The following is a 19,031-nucleotide window of genomic DNA, read 5'->3' as shown; positions in this document are numbered from 1 at the left end:
GTGTTTGACCTTCTGGCGGACAGCGTTCCCCGTGCCCTGAAGCCAGCTGTGTTCCTGACCCCAGAATAAATCAGGGCTGCCCGCGGGGCCTCGCAGAGCTCCGGACACGTTTCCTGTCGAGGCCTAAGGGAAGCGGTTTGCCGCCAGGACCCTGGAGGGGAGGCTTGGCGGTCGAGGGGACGGGCGGGGGTGGGGTGGGGTTGGGGAGCGGGAAGCGGGGGGAGCCAGCGGTGGGAGGCGGTGCCCGCGCTCCCGGGACATCCCCACGCCCTCGGACGGGACAGACCCAAGCTGGGAGCAGCTGTGGGCGCTGGGCCTGCAAGATGAGGCCGGCGCTCGCCCTGTGCTTCCTCTGGCAGGCGTTCTGGCCCCGGCCCGGCCGTGGCGAGCACCCCACCGCCGACCGCGCGAGCTGCTCGGCCTCGGGGGCCTGCTATAGCCTGCACCACGCTACCTTCAAGCGGCAGGAGGCCCAGGAGGCCTGCAACCTGCGCCACGGGGTGCTCAGCACGGTGCGCGGGGGCGCGGAGCTCCGCGCAGTGCTCGCGCTCCTGCGGGCCGGCCCGGGCCCTGGAGGGGGCTCCAAAGACCTTCTCTTCTGGGTGGCGCTGGAGCGCCGGCGATCCGACTGCACCCTGGAGAATGAGCCTTTGCGGGGTTTCTCCTGGTTGTCCCCCGACGTCGGCGGGTCGGAAAGCGACACGCTGCAGTGGGTGGAGGAGCCCCTACTCTCCTGCACCGTTCGGAGGTGCGCGGGACTCCAGGCCACCGGGGGAATCGAGCCCGCGGGCTGGAAGGAGATGCGATGCCACCAGCGCGCCGACGGCTATCTGTGCAAGTACCAGTTCCAGAGCTTGTGCCCCGCACCGCGCCCCGGGGCCGCTGCGAACTTGAGCTACCGCGCGCCCTTCCAGCTGTACAGCGCGGCGCTGGACTTCAGTCCCCCCGGGACGGAGGTGAGTGCGCTCTGCCCTGGGCAGCTCTCCATCACGGCCACCTGCACCGCGGCCGAGGTCGACGCGCACTGGGAAGGGATACCCTCTGGGACCGAGCTCTGTCCCTGTCCCGGGAGGTATCTACGGGCTGGTAAGTGCGCTGAGCTCCCTGACTGCCTAGACGAAGTGGGAGGCTTTGCTTGCGAGTGCGCTGCGGGTTTCGTGCTGGGGAAAGACGGACGCTCCTGTGTAACCAATGGGGAAGGACAGCCGACCCCTGGAGGGACCCAGGTGGTCACCTGGCACCCGCCAGCCACTGCAGCCAGCCTCGCGCCGAAGGGAACGTGGTCACCCAGTGTCCAGAAGAGGCCGGGAGAGATACCCAGTGCCCCCGGACAAGGCAGTGCAACAGCATCTTTTCCCGAGATCCCTCGGTGGGGAGCACAGACCACGCTATCTACCCTTCACATGTCCCCTCAAACAGAGGTAAAGGCGGACGTGAACTCTTCAGGAACAGCCTTTCCCAAGGTTAATGCTACGTCTCCCTCGGACAACCCCCAGGCTTTCGATTCTTCCACCGTGGTCTTCGTACTTGTGAGCATGGCTGTAGTAGTGTTGGTGATACTGACCGTGACAGTGCTGGGGCTTTTCAAACTCTGCTTCCACAAGAGCCCTTCCCCTCAACAAAGGAAGGGGCCTTTGGCCTCGCCGGGCACGGAGGGTGATGCTGAGGCGGCTCCTCTGAGCTCCAGCTCTGCACGTTCCACGGACAATGGGGTGAAGGCCGGAGACTGTGGTCTGCGGGACAAAGTAGAGGGAGCCTCGTTGACGGGGTCCTCTCTTGGCTCTGGTGACACATAGGGAAACGGGGGACAGGGAGCGCTCCTTGTGAGTAGTTTTCACGTTTAGTGAAAAGGGAAAAGAGGAACTTATTTGTGCGGCTGACAATTCCTACAGAAATTCTGTCCCCTAAATTCCCTCTATTCCACTGAGGAGCCGGATCTGAACTGAACACTCCTTCCATGAAGATGGAGGAAGTGGAAGGGCCTCAAGGTAGTAGAGGGGGGCCAGGATCCTACTAGGGAGAGCTATTTTCTTGTGTTTATTCTGGGGAATTTGGAGAGGTGGTTGAACTTTTTATGACATGGGAAACGAATGAAGTGGGTTTTTTTTTTTTTCCACCAAAATGGAAAGGAAACCTTCTGTTTACATTGTACGGGCTGGGACTATATTGGTTTGAAATTCCTAGGCAAAAAATAAAGTATTGTTGATAACCCAGACTCAAATATCTTTGGTTTCCCAGAGGAGTAATTATTCAGGAAGACCAGCAGAGGGGCATGCTGGGAATAGCAATAAGAGTGCCTCCTGCTTTTACAGGAAGGAGAAAGTCCTTGTAATGAGGAGTAGATCTTTAAGAACTTTTTCCTTGGTTCTTTTATGCTTTATTTTCAAAGTCATTGTTAACTTGGGTACTCTGCTATAAATCCAAACTGTAGCGTTGCCAGAGTGCTGGCTCTAGAAGCAAATTATAGTTGACCACCAATTCAAGTGTTTACCGAGTGTCCTTGCTCAAGGAAACACATGATTTGTGTTTGCCTCTTCCATTTTTTGTGCTCCTCTGTGTAATACCTCCTCAACCAAATAGACCTTTCCCAAACATCAGGATGCTGACCCTCACTTCCAATTATGGCAGTGTTAATTTTCAATTAAAGTGTTACTGCTGAGTATTGATTTGAAATCTTCTGGGTACGTTAAAGCAAAAGCAAACTGGGTTTCCTCCGCAGTTGCTAGGTTCTTGAGCACTGTTTAATCCATAGGAAAATTTGAATTCCATACCACTTCCTTCCCCCACTTCATGAAAGTGTGTGCAGTGACCATACATGCCCATACTGGAATGATTACAGGTTAACAAGCTTCTATGTGGGCAAAGGCACGTAGAATAGGCAAACAGCTTACCATAAGAATTAATAGTGTAAGAAATAAGTGGGAAATACAAATATCTATCATCTTATCTTGTTAGGACTTGGGATATTATAAAATTGTCTAAACGGAGCATTCTTCTAAAAAACAATCAAGATGTAATGATAATCACTATTTAGTGAGACTGAGGCCACCCCCCAGAAAATATCCCACTTTTATTAATATGCTAGCACTTTAAAACTAAATATTTGAGGGTTGGTGCATGGATGGAGATAGAGAAACAAGCTAAGTAACCAGGAAGATTGGAAACAAGAAGTTTACACTATGATTGACATAAAATCATTGGGATGCTCTTGAGTATATAATGTATTAGATATGTACATATATACATTATATAAAGTATAACATTAAAGGAATAAAGTAATAGGTAATTTGCTTCATATACTAAATATATGTTTAAACAGTTAAATTTAAGCAAAATCACAAATGAATTAGAATTAACAACTTTCAAAGAAATTTTATGTAAAATCATTTCACAAAGGTAACTAAAATCAGGTAAGTAGATGGCTTATCCAATGTACCCAGCTTGTTTGAATGAATGTGTCTCAGTTCACCTCAGTTGTAGTATTTTATCTTTGCTCTTTCCCATAAAACCTCTCCACAGAGAAGGTAACTATTTGAATAGAATATATGGTGCTTTCTTTTGTAAGGTGAAAAATAGCCTGTCTATAAGGGAAAGGCTACCCACTCCAGTATTCTGGCCTGGAGAATTCCATGGACTATACTGACCTGAATGTAAATTATCTATAGCTAGTACTATCTGTATCTAGAAGTATATATATCCACCTCTGTGTATGTGTATACACATACTTTGTCTTAAAGTCGGTACTTGTACCATTGTTACAATACAATAGAGAATGCATCACTAATTTATTATGCAACTTGCCATTGGTGACATTACACATTTGGGGGTCCAAATGTCCTAAGGAAGAATAAATAGGCGTCAGCTCAATAACTTAACTGCTTTTTCCTATTACTTCCCCATATAAGTAAGTCAGGAAAGAATTACAGAACACTGTATGTTTTTACATTTGACTTCCTGACAAATAGCAATTGCAGACCAAGCTCCATATAATTTTGTCTGCTTTCTGGCTGTGACATTTTTCACAAAATTTCGAACCCATGGCAGAATGGAGCCAACCAAGCATGATCTCTTAAAAGCTCTGTTAGGTTGAGGTCAGTGTCCTTCCTCAGAATATGTCTCTACTAATATATTATTATATTCTTCATTATTTCTCCAACCTCTTTGAGGTTGATTCCTTTCTTACTTAAAACCCTCTGTTCCTGCACTTATTTCACAGCCGCCTGTTCATTTTCTTAGAGGGAAAACTTGGAACCTCATTTACAGTCTTTTTCTCTGGCTAGGTCCTGCTAAGGAGAAGGCGATGGCACCCCACCTTAGTACTCTTGCCTGGAAAATCCCATGGACGGAGGAGCCTGGTAGACTACAGTCCCTGGGGTCGTGAAGAGTTGGACATGACTGAGCAACTTCACTTTCACTTTTCACTTCCATGCATTGGAGAAGGAAATGGCAACCCACTCCAGTGTTCTTGCCTGGAGAATCCCATGGACGGAGGAGCCTGGTGGACTGCTGTCTATGGGGTCGCACAGAATCAGACACGACTGACGAGACTTAGCAGCAGCAGCAAGTCCTATCATCTTCCAGTCTCTGAACCCTCGTGTATGACTCTTCCAGTGCCTGTATGTTTCAGTTCCTTGCTTTCCTCACTTCTAACAAGCTCCACTTTATTTCAGCCTCCACTCAACAGCCACACCTGAGCCTTTCAGATGATTTTGAAACTGTTCTACATCTGAAAACACAAATGCAGGCATTTGTGTGGGCAGGCATGTGTTCAGAGACCTACTAGATTAGTCTTTAGAGATTGGGCTTTGGAATCTCTCTCTATAAATTTTAACCCTACCCAGGTAACTGATTTTAAACAAAGTTTGCAAACCACTCGATGCAATTGTGTGTACCTCAACACAAAAGTTTCATATTCTCTTTTCTCCATTCCCACTATGTCTGGAGAATAGAGGGTGCTTAATCAACAAGCAGAATTACAGTTTTTTATTTTTTCAAGTCTCACAGTGATGTTGAAGTGTCCTTCTGTGGCCATGTCCTCTTGATAATTTTGCTGTAGTCTTGTTCTTCTACTTCTAAGACACTTTTGCTTAAGCTCGTCCAGAATAGGATGGAGAAGAACAGCTATCAAGCTCAGTAAAATGGTGGTGGGGGAGGTGATAAGCTCATGTCTCTCATTTAAAAGCATATTGTAGTGGTTATGGTATTTACATCACTAAAAGAGGTTGTTTAGCCTAAGAGCAAAGAGTCAAATAGTTGCTTTTGAATTCCAAAACAGGTTTTTGATATTCATAAAAGAGAAAATCTTGAAAGGCAGAGCAAAATCATATTTTTCTTTTCTGGTTTTTCATTTGTTTCTCTTCATAAAATAGAATGAAGATACAGAAAGTTACACAGAAAAAATGTATGGCTTGGTGAATTATGATAAAGAGAACACCCTTGTAACCATCAGACCACAGGGGCCAAGAATAGAACTTTGCCAGCCACCCCAGAAGCCTTTCCCTGTGTCCCATTCCAGTCACAGCCCCTTCCTCAATTCAGAAGTAGCCTCTATTTTGACATTTGTAGAAATCCCCTTCTTACATTTGGATGGTTGTATTACGCAAGTGTGTATCCTTAGACATTGTGTTTTAATCTTACACACTTTATACTTTCTTTTTAACATTTTTATTTACAATTTTTTGTCCATTTTGAAATCATTGCAGACTTAACAAAATTGTTACAGAAATAGAACAATTATAAATACCAATTACCAAGATTCCACAAATGATAACATCTTATATAACTACCATACTATTATCAAAATCAGGAAATTATCACTTATATCATACTACTATGATATATATCACAGATACACACATATACATGACATATCAGTCCATATCATTAGTTCACATAGATCTTCCTTATTCCTTGTTACACCTGTGTGGGATTCCATTAGGGGGAGATACCATGTTGTATGCACATCCTATGTATTTTTAAAAATTTTTTATTGGCGTATAGTTAATTTACGACATTGTGCTAGTTTCAGGTGTACATAAAGTGAATCACTTACACATATATCCATTCTATTTTAGATTCTTTTCCCATATAGATTATTACAGAGTTTTAAATAGGGTTTTCTGCTATACAGTAGATCCTTATTAGTTATGTTTTACACATATATAGTAGTAGGTATGTGTCAACCCAATCTTCTAATTTATCCCTCCTTCCCCTTCCCCCCCAGTAACCATAAATGTGTTTTCTACATTTGTGGCTCTGTTTCTGCTATATTACTAAGTGAAGTAAGTCAGACAGAGAAAGACAAATATCGTGTGATATCACTTATATGTACAATCCTATGGACAGAGGAGCCTGGCAGGCTACAGTTCATGGGGTCTTGAGAGTCAGACATGACTGAGTGACTGAACCATCACCATGTACTCTGAACAGTCTATTTTCAAGTATCTTTTGATTTCTAGATATGCTCCCCTTCCATCCCATTCCTCCTTCTTATAATTTTCATGTTGGAGAATTTGGGGTGTTTGACCTGTTAAGATTACCACAGTCTGAATTTTGCTGATTTCATACTCATGGCGCATTTTGACATTTTTTTCTGTCTCCTATATTTCCTGAAAATTGATACTTAGATTCAGAGGCTCAATCAGACTTACTTATTATATCTTTGACAAGACTAAATGCAGTGGTGTGTTTCCTTAACAAGAGCATATAATGTCTGTTTTTTACTCTTAGCAGCCACTGATGCTTAAAGCTTAGATACATTAATTCATCAGGATTACAAAATGGTGCTTATTTTTTTTCATGAATTACCTAGGAACCTTTTTAAGGAGACACTTTCTTTCATTTACTAGTTGGTTATCAAATTATACATGCCATATGTAAGAAAGTCAGAATAAATACTTATTTCTTTATGTTCATCAATTTTTAGGTAATTAATTTCCCTATAATCTTCAAAAGATCAATTATATTTTAACTATTAAGATGAGTTTACAGTACTGAACATATTTGATGGGTTCCAATCAATTGCCATTCATATTTTTATTGAAACTCAAATTATCCTATCTTTGGCCAGTGAGAGCTTCCTAAGTTGACTCCTGAGTCCTTTTGACATGATTCTAGTGTCCTTTGATGATTTCCTTGCCATCTGGTGTAACAAGACTTGCCAGGCTCATTATGTATATTTCCTGCCCCAGATCTGGAATTAGCCCTTTGTCCAGGAAGTCTTGGTGTCTCTTAATGAAAGATGATATTTCAAGACTACAATCTGGACTCTATAAGAATTTCACTGCTATAGAATTGGTCATTGTTTCTAGGCCTTTTCAGAAGAAAGATCTGGAAAGTGTCGTAATTCCTGAAATAAGATAGAATTCTACCAGCAAGAGAAAGAAAAATATATATATATATATTTTAAGCCTTGAAAACATACACGATGACAGAAGTATTCAGATAAGTTTGCCTAAGTGGGCACTTGCTCACTTTCTCATTGGGCATATGCTTTGGGTGTGGTGGGGCATGTGGTGATAGAAACTGGACAGACTGAAGGGTAATGAGCATAAAGGGAAATGATAACTTACTTCCCAGGGGAACTAAAAACCTCTTAGAGAAACCGCAGTCAAACTTGGTGCTGATGTTGTAGAATAGCAGTGTCTAAGAGGGGTATGTAGATGGACCGACCAGAGGGAAGCATCACAGAATGGTGTGAGAGAGAAGCTAAAGTTCTTTTGTCTATGAGTTGTCCTATGGACCTTGTGAAACCTTAGGGTTGGAGCAATCATGACACCAAATAACCTGAATAGACCCAACACACAAAAATTAACTGAAAGGGGAACTGGTACCTTACTGCTGCAGATGTAGATAGCTGAAAACCACTGAAGACTGTATATCCCACTATAAACCAGGCTGGACAGACCTAGTGACCATAGGACTAATCATCTATCCTCCAATGCAAGGGTAATATACATACTTCCTAGAACTCATCTTTTCCCCATGGATACTTGCAGAAATGAAAGAAAGAGAATCATAGAGTGACCAGTTAACCAGGAAGCACTAAGTAAAACCAGAAATACATGAACTTGCTTCTGTGTGGCAAGATTAAGTTTTCTGTCATCAACAGAAATGACGCTTAAGAACTGAGTTCTGTTACTGAGAAATAAATAAATTTCTATTTGTAGGTATGTTTCATTAGCTTTTATCTTACAAAGAAGTATACATGTTTTTAACTTTGTAACTTAGAGGTACTGTTAACTGCCTCATAAAATTGTTATGAGAAAATGAATATAGAGACTTATTACAGTAACCTGGAGTAGGGTAGAGAAAAGTCAAAAGTGTTAGTCACTCAGGCATGTCCAATTCTTTGTGAACCCATGGACTGTAGCCCACCAGGCTCCTGTGTATATGGAATTCTCCAAGCAAGAATCCTGAAGTGTGTTGCCATCCCTCCTCCAGGGGATCTTCCTGACCCAGGGATCGAACCCACATCTCCTCCATTGTGGCAGATTCTAAGCCACAAAGGAAGTAGAATAAGCACTCAAATGCCCTAGTGGCAGATTGAGGAGGGAAGCTATGAAGTGCCCTCATCATGATATTAATAAAGGCTTCCCTGGTGGCTCAGTTGGTAAAGAATCCATCTGCAATACAGAAGATTCTGCCTGCAATGTGGGGGACCTGAGTTTGAGCCCTGGGTCATGAAGATCCCCTGGAAAAGGAAATCGCAACCCACTTGTGTATTCTTACCTGGCAAATCCCATGGACAGAGAAGCCTGGCGGGCTACAGTCTATGGGGTCACAGGGTCAGACATGACTTAGTGACTAAGCCACCACTATTCAGACAAGAGCTTTAGGAAGTCTTATTAATGTCATTAGAAACTAGTGAATGTAACTCAAGAGTGCTGACAATCAGAAAACAAGTCAAACATTCTCTTGAGTTTGTTTTCCTGTTGTTTGTGTAACAGTCATCAAGCTAGGCCTTGAAAACATACATGATGACAGGGTCTAGTGAGGCAAATTGTGATCGAATTGAATCTGTATTTTCCTCTACCAGTCAAGGTTTTTGAATTGTGAGTAAATTAAATTTATGTTGGAGTTGTTCCTTGCTAAGAGGTAGTAACTGTTAAGAGCGTACCAATTCCTTCAGTAGTGAGCATATCTCATAGTGCATCTTTATTTATATCCAGGACATTTTTGTGGCTGTATTTGATTGATACGTGCTTCTTCTGATTCTTTCTAATTTCAAAGAATATTGAATAAATGTTACCAAGTCAAGAAAAAAGAAAACAAGTCTACTGGTCTGTAACCCTGAACAACAACAAAAGCATTTAAATATGTCCAAAGAGAGCAAATGCTGCCCCTAAGATAAACATACTTTTGTTCTTTTTCCCAAGTATGCTAACTTGTTATATGAGGATGTGATGGAGCTAGTAGCAATACTCATTATTTTTAAAATGATCTATTTCCAATTCTCATATTTTTCTTCAAATGGCAGAACTGGGAGCATGCAGTATCAGCCCGTGGCTACTAGATGAGTGAATACTTAAAGTAACCAGAAGCCTCTTTCTCAAAGCCTTGAGTAGGAACATGTCCTTAATATGAACCACTTCAGTAGGTAAATTTTCCAGGCATAGTAGTGTCTCAGGAGGCAGGGACTGTAATTTAGCCCCTGGACAAGCCCCATGTGGCCTCACGGTCTAGTGCTGTGGTCGTGGGTCCCTCAACAGTGTCCAGAGTGTCTGTTTGGCCGACACTACTATTACCAGAACGCTGAGCTTGGTTTAAAGTATTTTCTTTCCTATTACTCCCCTCAACAACATGTACAGAAAGCTCTTAAAAATGATAAACCATAAGCAAACTCCTTTACATTCTTTTTGCAAGAAACTTAAATGTAAATTGAGAAGAACAAAACAAAATAATTCCAAATTTCTGATATATTATAATATCCATGTAGTACTTTTTATAGATCTATAATATCCTACATAGCAATTTTTTATAGAAAAGTAACTTTTTTACATGTAGTATATTGTTTTCTATATCCTTACAACATCCCTGTGGAAATGGGAAAGGATAGATGGGTAGAAATCTGTAGTGTCTGTGACAGTTTTTCTTAAACTGAGACTTGCTAAATTACTGAGACCATTATATAGCACATTTGCCAGGTTTTTCCTTTTAACAGGAGGTCCTCTTCCTTGAGAGGGTAAGAAGCTAAGGAGTTTTTTTTATGGATTGTAATCTCTTTGTTCCTAAGGCTGAGTCACATCTGACTGAGCTCCTCGGGTTTATGTGGAAGCTAGGTCAGGATTACACCTTCTTATTCATGCCTCTCCTGGATTTGGCAGGTGACTCAAAAGTCATGGACCGATGCTAGGAAATCCTTGCTCTCCTTGCTCTCAGCTGTTAGGACCCTTATCTGTACCCCCTCACACCACTTTTTCCCTATTTGAGGTCACAGGGTAGGCAGGAGTGGGATGATCAACCCTTTTATTTATGGTCTTGACATTTCTTTCAATGATTTGAGACTTCATCTCATTGTTATCTTTAAATTTCCTCTCTGAACTGCCTTTCCCTTTGGATTACTTACTTGTTAAGTCTCATAAAAGTGTTACTTGCTCAGTTGTGTCCAACTCTGCAAACCCATGGACTGTAGCCCTCCAGACTCCTCTATCTATGAAATTTTCCAGGCAAGAATCCTGGAGTAAGTAGCCTTTCCTTCTCCAGGGGATCTTCCCCACCCAGGGATCAAATCCGGGTTTCCTGCATTGCAGGCAGGTTATTAACTGTCTGAGCCACCAGGGAAGCCCCTCCATTAAGTCTGTCATCGTGGTTTAGTCACTCAGTGGTATCCAACTCTTTGCGACCCCATGGACTATAGCCCAACAGGCTCCTCTGTCCATGGAATTCTCCAGGTAAGAACACTGGAGTAGGTTGCCATTTCCTTCTTCAGGCGATGTTCCCAACCCAGGGATAAAACCCATGTCTCCTGCATTGCAGGCAGATTCTTTACCACTGAGCCACCAGGGAAGCCATTAAGTCTGCCCTATCCTAAATCACTGCCACAAACAGAAACCTTATTTCCTTGCTTTCCCCTTTTCCTCTTCATTTCTCTCCTCCTGGAGAGTTACCCCAGCCTGTTATCAGTGTGACCTTCATAACACACCACTGCATCATTCAGCTCTGTGGCTCGAAAGGATGCCAGGCTTTCTCCCTGACGTCCACACTCCTGAGCCTCACCCAGGGCCCCGAGACCTTATCGGGTTGCTTCCTGTTTTATTCTGTTTTTTTTTTTTTTTGCCAAACTGAGTTGCTTAGTGTTGGTTTATTGCAGCTCTGTAATTTTAACAGAAATTCCTTCTACCTGGAACGCCAGCTGGCCCGTGCTGAAATGTGTCCATAGTACAAATCCTAGTTTAAATGCTGCCTCCAGCAAGATATTTTCTCCAGTCACCTGAGGCTCAAACCAATTCTCTGAAATCTCTCATCACTTCATTTAAATCATTCTTATTTTAGCTACCAGTGTACATATTTTTCATCACCTCCACTACATTGTATGCTGTTGAACTGAAAAACTACACCTTACAAATTTTGTAAAAAAAAAAAAATTGCCTTTACATTGCAAGCTATAAATAGAGGTTTTCTAAATAAATTATAAATAGGCAGAAATGATAATAAATTTGTTTAAATGTATCAATTTTTATATTGAATAATCAAGATTCTACTCTTTTTAAATCCTTAACAATAATTTAGTAACTATTATTGTTGTTGTTCAGTCACTCAGTTGCGTCGGACTCTTTTTGACCCTGTGGACTGCAGAACTCCAAGCTTCCCTGTTCTTCACTATCTCCTGGAGTTTGCTCAAACTCATGTCCTTTGAGTCAGTGATGCCATCCAACCATCTCATCCTCTGTCACTGTAGTAACTATATTATGTATTATATTTACTCAAAGCTCTCCCAGATTCCTTATAAAAGTTTTCACTTCATGATATATATGTATTAACTCAGACAAGTTTGAGATCAGGTTCTCTGATATGTATTCCAAAAAGTCTGACTTTCTCATATCCACATATACCCTCCAACATCGCTAAGAACGGAAACACTCTTCCTCCCCAGACCATCTCTTTTCTTATAAAGACATGCCTAAAAGATGAGACATCCAGAGGACATCCGTTTCTCCTAAAATCCTCCAACACCTGCCTGCTTCACGCCCAACATCCTCCCCTCTGAAGATCAGTGTCAGATGTCCTGATAGCTCCAACAGCAGTTTTGCCATTGTTTGGGGGAGTAAAGGTGGGAGCAAATCCAAGGCAGACAGTGACCCCTAACCTAACGGATACATGGCAATGGGCTTGGTCCCTGGGGATAAAATCCCCTGGCAGAAGGACTTAGCCAACAAGATAGTCCCACAGCTGTAACTTGGGGAGAACAGGGTCTCTGGGCACACTGGCTTCAGACACTTCAGAGTCTGTGGAGCTAGGATCTTTAGTGCTCCCAGCCAGCAATACCAGTCCAGACTCAATAACCCAACAAATTCATGATCCAAAGGTTAGAAAAGCAGAAAACAGAAATTAAATTTAAAACAATTTACACATCTGTACTCCTTTTGCTCTCACCCAAAGCCTCCCCTGTTACTGTCTCTTCTTGATCGCCCACTTTTTCACCACCCTCATGTCCCTCTGTTTCATTTCTTGAACCCAAAGACAGACTTACAGATTAAAACTGGAAGCAAGTGAGGAGAATGCTGGTGAATATTTCCAAGCCTTCGAAGCTGAAGGCAGACCTCTGCTCTCGTCGAGACTGCCTTTTGGTCTCAGTGCCAGGACCACAGGTGGTGTGGGGGGTGGCTATGGCTCTGTGCGTCCATGGTCAGGGCCCCAGACCACCAGTCTTCCCAGTGATCTGACTCAGAGTGCCTCCTGCTTCTGCAGGGCTTTATCTTCCCTCTTACTCTCAGGCAAGGTTGATAGAATTAAGAGCACATAGCTCTCTCCTTTTCACTTACCACGATTTTAGTGAATTAATTAATTTGTATGTATTTGTCATCTGTATCACTTTTAATATATAGGTGTGTAAGGGCAGAGACCACGTCTGCCTGTTTTTTTCCACATCCACAGTGTCAGGCATGTAAATGGTACTAAGTCCTTATTGAATAAATGGAGGAATAGGTAGATGGTTTGAAACACAGCTGAAGGGCAGGGCGGGTGGGCGGAGATACTTTTGCTGATCTCTTCTGAATACATTTGCATTTGACTATATATACACAGGTACATGCACACATCTTTTATCTCTATAGCTCTTTAGAAGTTGCCTATGTGCCTCTTCTCTAGACCTCTGTAGTGGCAACCATGCCATTCTTTCAGGGATGCATTCCTTCTGACACTCTCTGTCTGTGCTCCATAGCTCCGTCATGTCTGACTCTTTGTGACCACAGGGACTGTAGCCCTCCAGGCTCTTCTATCCATGGAATTTTTCCAGGCAAGAACACTGGAGTGGGTTGCCATTTCATAATCCAAAGAATCTTCCCAACCCAGGGATCGAACTCTTGTCTCTAGGGTCTCCTGCATTGGCAGGAAGATTCTTTACCACTGAGCCACCAGGGAAGCCCTCTTTAGCCCTCCAGTTATCCTCTGCCCTGCCCTTCCTTTGGATACTCTGGCATCTTCCTGTCCCTTATTATACATTAGTCCTTACAGACAGTCCAGGAGATTCATTAGCAGAAGAGTACATGGGAGGGCAAGGCCCACTTGACAGTGTATTGAGGACTTGTCCTGCTTACCATAACATATGCTGGAAAAGATCAAAGCTGAGCAGAGGTCTGTTTGGGTCTTTCACAGAATGTGGCTCCCCAGGCTACATCTTCATTACCGACAACACCTGCTCTCCAGGCCTCAGCTGCCTGCTCCACATTCTCCTGTAGAGTTCCTCCCCCAGGGCAGATTCAACAGGGCCTCAAATTAAACTCATCACAGGTGTCTTTTGTAACATTTACCTCTAAAGATACAGTGCTTATTTTGGAATTCTAGGCTGGAAACCTCAAATGCCCTTTTCAATCAATTTTTTCTTTTTTTTAAAGATTTCTTTTATATGGACCATTTTCAAAGTCTTTATTTAATTTGTTACAATAATATTTCTGTTTTATGTTTTGTTTTTTTGCCACAAGACAAGTGGGATTCTAGCCTCCCAGTCAGAGATCGAACCTGCACCCCCTGCATTGATTGGAAGGCAAAGTCTTAAACTGGCCAGCCAGGGACATCCCTTCATTTCTTTCTTTAACCTTTAAATTCTCCATCACCAATTCCTGTTGATCCTCCCTTTGAAATATGCATCAGATCTGCCCTTTTGTATTGAGGTCTACCATTGCCATCCCAGCCTAGATTTTTATCACTGTAATCCCAATTTACTCATTTTTTAAAATTTAATATTTATATCTAAACTCACTTAGCAAACCAGTTTAATCTTTCTGCGGCTCCCTTTAAAAAAAAAAAGCAAAACAGCTTATGCTTCTTATTTTCTAGCACATGAAGACCCAAAAATCCATGACCAACTACTCAAAGTGTGGTCCCACGCTATGTACTGGTCCAATCTTGTGTCCCAAGATTCTTGTAGACACCCATCAGGCTTACCTCATATTCCCCAGGGAAACAACAAAGACGTATTAAGCACATGGTTTGTGCCAGGCCCAGTGATTGGCACTGGAGGGAGATAAGGTAGGATCCAAGACAGACTTGATCCCTGTCTTCACGAACCCTGAAGTCTACCTCGGGATTTTCCTTCCTTCTCCAGGTCTGCCAGTAGGGCACTGCTACTGAACATACACTCCTTTGCCATCATACTGCTGACTCTTCATATACTCAGCCAAAGAAGAGCTTCCCTGGTGGCTCAGTGGTAGAGAATCACCTGCCAAAGCAGGAGACATGGATTCTATCTGATCCAGGAGGATCCCACATTCCTCGAAGCAACTAAGCCCATGCACCACAACTATTGAGGCTGTGCTCTAGAGCCCAGGAACCACATCTACTGAAGGCTGGGCACCCTAGAGTCCAGGCTCCACAACAAGAGAGAGGCTCCACTTGCCGCAACTAGAGAAAAGCCTGCACAGCAATGAAGACGTGGCACAGCCAAAAATTTTTTTAAATTATTAAAAAAAAACCAAAGAGTATTTATTAGCCTTGTCATTTGGGGAGGGCACCATGCTAGGCAAGGGAAACTTCAAGTCTGGAAGTTAGAGATTACATCTTCAGGACACACCCAGCACAATGCCTGGATGTGGGTAAGTAGTCCAAAACCTTTGACTTTTATATATATAAAAGTCAAAATATGGAAAATCCCATGGATGGAGGAGCCTGGTAGGCTGCAGTCCATGGGGTCGCAAAGAGTTAGACACGACTGAGCAACTTCACTTTCACCTTTCACTTTCATGCATTGGAGAAGGAAATGGCAACCCACTCCAGTGTTCTTGCCTGGAGAATCCCAGGGACGGGGGAGTCTGGTGGGCTGCCGTCTATGGGGTCACACAGAGTCGGACACGACTGAAGCCACTTAGCAGCAGCAGCTGCAGCATATACATATATATGTATATATACTTTTTGTCCATGCCCCAAGGCTAGTGCCCTGACCAGGGATCAATCTGTGCCCCCTGCATTGGAAATGCAGAGTCCTAACCACTGGACCACCAGGGAAGTCCCTCTATACCTTTTAAAATGAATGACACATAATAAAAGGTTATAAACAGAGCAATCTGAATTCAGAGGAGAGAGAAAGCAGAATGTTGAGGAGTCTGCAGAAGGCTGTGCTTTGAAGGATGTGGGCTATGCACAGAGCAAGGCGTGGGAGAACATTCCAAGCAAGTGAGGTGCCGACTGCCCCAACTACCTGCCCTCTCTGTTTCCATAGTGATGGAGTATACACAGCCCTGCTGGCCCTTGAACTAGGACTATCCGTGCAACAATGTTCTCATCCATAACATGTGAGCAGAAATCATGGGTACAGCGTCCACAGCATCTGCTTTAAAATCAGAGGGGGATACTTTATGCTGTGGAATAAACAGCACAAGGTTATTTCTTGCTCACAAAAGTCTGTTGCAAGCCCAGGGGCTTTTTCACATTCACTCAGGATTCCTGCAGGTTTCCATATCAGATTGTTAACAGTGAGGCCAAATTGAACGTCAGAATTTGGGGCAGAGAAAGGTTTATCACAAGGCCATGCAAGGAGACATGGTGGCTCATGCCTTGAAAAGTCTAGAGCTCCCCAAAGAGTTTCAGCAAAGCATTTTTAAAGGGCAGTTGAAGGGCATAGGTTGCAGGCTACGTGGTCGGCTGTGCACAGTTCTCTGACTGACCGATGGTGAGGCAGCAGGGTGGTGTCCCAGGGGTTTACATCATCAGTCCTTAGGCTCCAGGAGACCTGGGGTATGTGCTTATAGTCTTGAAGAACTTCTTCTATTTGGTGGGGGGTTTTCATATCTGCAAAACAGTTCAAGAAATTTGCATCAAATACTAGTATCTAGGTACTTTGAGAGGAGCTAAAGCAGAGGAGATGGGGGAAGGCCTGTCTCAGGAAGGCCCCATAAGGTCCTACTCTGTACTTAGTAGCTCAGTCTTGTCTGACTCTTTGTGACCCCATGGACTGTAGCCTGCCCGGCTCCTCTGTCCATGGGATTTTCCAGGAAAGAATACTGGAGTGGGTTGCCATGCCCTCCTCCAAGGCATGTCCCTCCAATGGACATTCCCAACCCAGGGATCAAACCCAGGTCTCCCGCATTGCAGGCAGATGCTTTACCCTCTGAGCCACCAGGGAAGCCTTCTCTGCTCAATCTTTGATTCTTTGATTCTCCTCAATCTCGAGGAAAACAGATTTTGAACAAGAAAAGGAATACAGGTTCAAATAAAAAAGTTAATCGTAAACTTGAGAAAGGTACCCCACAGGGTCCTGTCACATCTGCCCATCAACATGTGTTTTGGTCATCCTGGCAAGGGGAGCAGGGGCTGGAGAATCAAGCCCATCAATGGAAATCTTGGCAGGTAGGTAACTCATGCTACACTAGCTCCTGTCCCTCTGGTCAACACTAGTCACATGGCTGTGCCTAATCACACGAATGAAGAATTGTAATCTTCCATGTGCCTATCAACAGAAAAGAATTGGATACTAGTAAATACTGTAATGTATATTATACTTACACAAAATGAAGGTGCATGTCATCAATTAATGTCTAGTTTCTGAAGGCTGAGACACATGTATGCATTGACCAGTCTTTGACCATGAAAATGAGGAAACTGCCCTTGAGGATGGTGGAAACACAGGATGAAAGAAATTCAAGTTGATGAATGGTTTCATGGGACAGAATCACTATACCAACCTGGATCATCCACTTCCTGACAACTGTGGGAGAGAGAAATAAACTTCTATCAGGTTCAAGCCCCTGTGTCTTGAAGTCTCTCTCAGCAACTTAGCCGAAACTCCCAACCAATACAGGCAATGGCATTAACTGGAGTTAGTGTAAGTAAGGGAGTAGTATTGTTGCTTTAAAATAAACAAAAAGAATGACCAGGGAAAGTCCAATGCATGTAGCAGGGCACCCAAAGCCAGGGCTCTGGAACAAAACCAGAGGGATAGAGTGGAGAGGGAGGTGGGAGGGGGGTTTGGGATTGTGGCTGAGTCATATAAATGTATGGCAAAAACCATTATAATATTGTAAAGTAATTATCCTCCAATTAAAATAAAGAATTAATTTTTTTTAAAAAGGAACAGCAAGACACATCTGTCTGTTCCAACCCAATGATAAGCTTTGAGCTAGTATGAACTAAAAACAGAAAACTTTTTTCTGGTTTCTTTAAGATCTAGCATATTTCTACATTCAGAGGGTATTTTTTGTGGATAATTATTGGCTGATTGATAGTAGGAAGAAACAAAAATACGAGAAATCAAAGCTCTAGATCTAACTATACTGAAGGCAGTTGAGTCTCCAAAACATAGCACACAGCCTCCAAACTGAGAAGGACATATACCACCTTGACACAGAAAAAGGTTTAGACAGTCTTCTAACTGAAAAGGAAGGAACACTTCAGTGAAAACCATCCATTGCTCTATTGCTTCTCCAAAGGTACAATGTGAAATGGCTTTAACCCTTTGAGCCACTAGAGAAAAAGAGCATGACTACATAGGAGAAAGCATTTTTTGTTTGTCAAGTTTTATTTTATTTATATTATTATTATTTCTTTTGCTTTTTAAGTTGCAACAATAGAGAGTGGTTAAGGATTCTCAATGAAGACGTGTTTCTTTTGATTTTTCTTCATAAGTGATTTTCTCTTCCCCTTTTTAATGGTATGATTAGGGAAGGTATTTGTTTTGACAAGTAAGGTCATAATTACACCCAACAATTTTTTTATACTCCATTTAAACATGCAAAAGTTTCACCTGTTGGTTCATTAGAAATATTATATTAAAAATATTAATGTTATAGTAATAATAAAACAGACTATAGTGTCTTCTTAGTCAAGATTAACTGAAATATGCATCAGCCACAAGAGGGTTAATATCCTGACCTCATATCCAGATAAATGTCAGTGAAATGATAGCTTTCAAGAGGCTGCATGAAACAATCTAAAATAAAATGCAGAATTAGAGAACTGACAAAATAATTGGGGGAAAAGTAAAAATGAACATGATAATAAACAACATATTTATAACCAGAGTAACTCATAATGAGATATTTATATTTATTTTAATCTGATCATTACCCAATTTTTCTATAATGTTGGTTCTATAAACATTTATTTCACTAGCCTCATGATGAAATTATTATAAATATGACTTTAACCAAAATCGGTGGAGGAAAATCACGGATCCGAGGACAGTCTTGCCCCTTGCAGCCCCGGGTTGGGGTGCTGACCGTAGGAGAGGCAGTTCCAGGGTATCTGGGAAGGTAGTTGGGGTGATGCTGACTGAGGTGTGCACTTGACCCTGGAAATCAGAGCTGGATCTTGGGGAGGCTGGAATTCTAGTCCCTAACCCCGACCAACTGTGGAGCTTTGGTGTTGAGATACAAGGGGCC

At 42.9% G+C, this 19,031-nt stretch overlaps 1 protein-coding gene across 1 annotated transcript; it reads left to right on the top strand.

Annotated features, from left to right (window-relative positions):
- Positions 1–236: 236 nt before the first annotated feature.
- CLEC14A (C-type lectin domain containing 14A) lies at positions 237–2,215 on the top strand. Its single transcript, XM_061394968.1, has one exon. It carries the CDS (start codon positions 324–326, stop codon positions 1,794–1,796), a length of 1,473 nt encoding a protein of 490 aa, XP_061250952.1. The 5' UTR covers positions 237–323; the 3' UTR covers positions 1,797–2,215.
- The last annotated feature ends 16,816 nt before the right edge of the window (positions 2,216–19,031 follow it).

Source organism: Bos javanicus, chromosome 21, assembly GCF_032452875.1.
Source record: "Bos javanicus breed banteng chromosome 21, ARS-OSU_banteng_1.0, whole genome shotgun sequence".
NCBI classification, from domain to species: Eukaryota; Metazoa; Chordata; class Mammalia; order Artiodactyla; family Bovidae; genus Bos; species Bos javanicus.
Note: the sequence above shows the minus strand (reverse complement) of the source record. Positions and strands in the feature narration are given on the sequence as shown.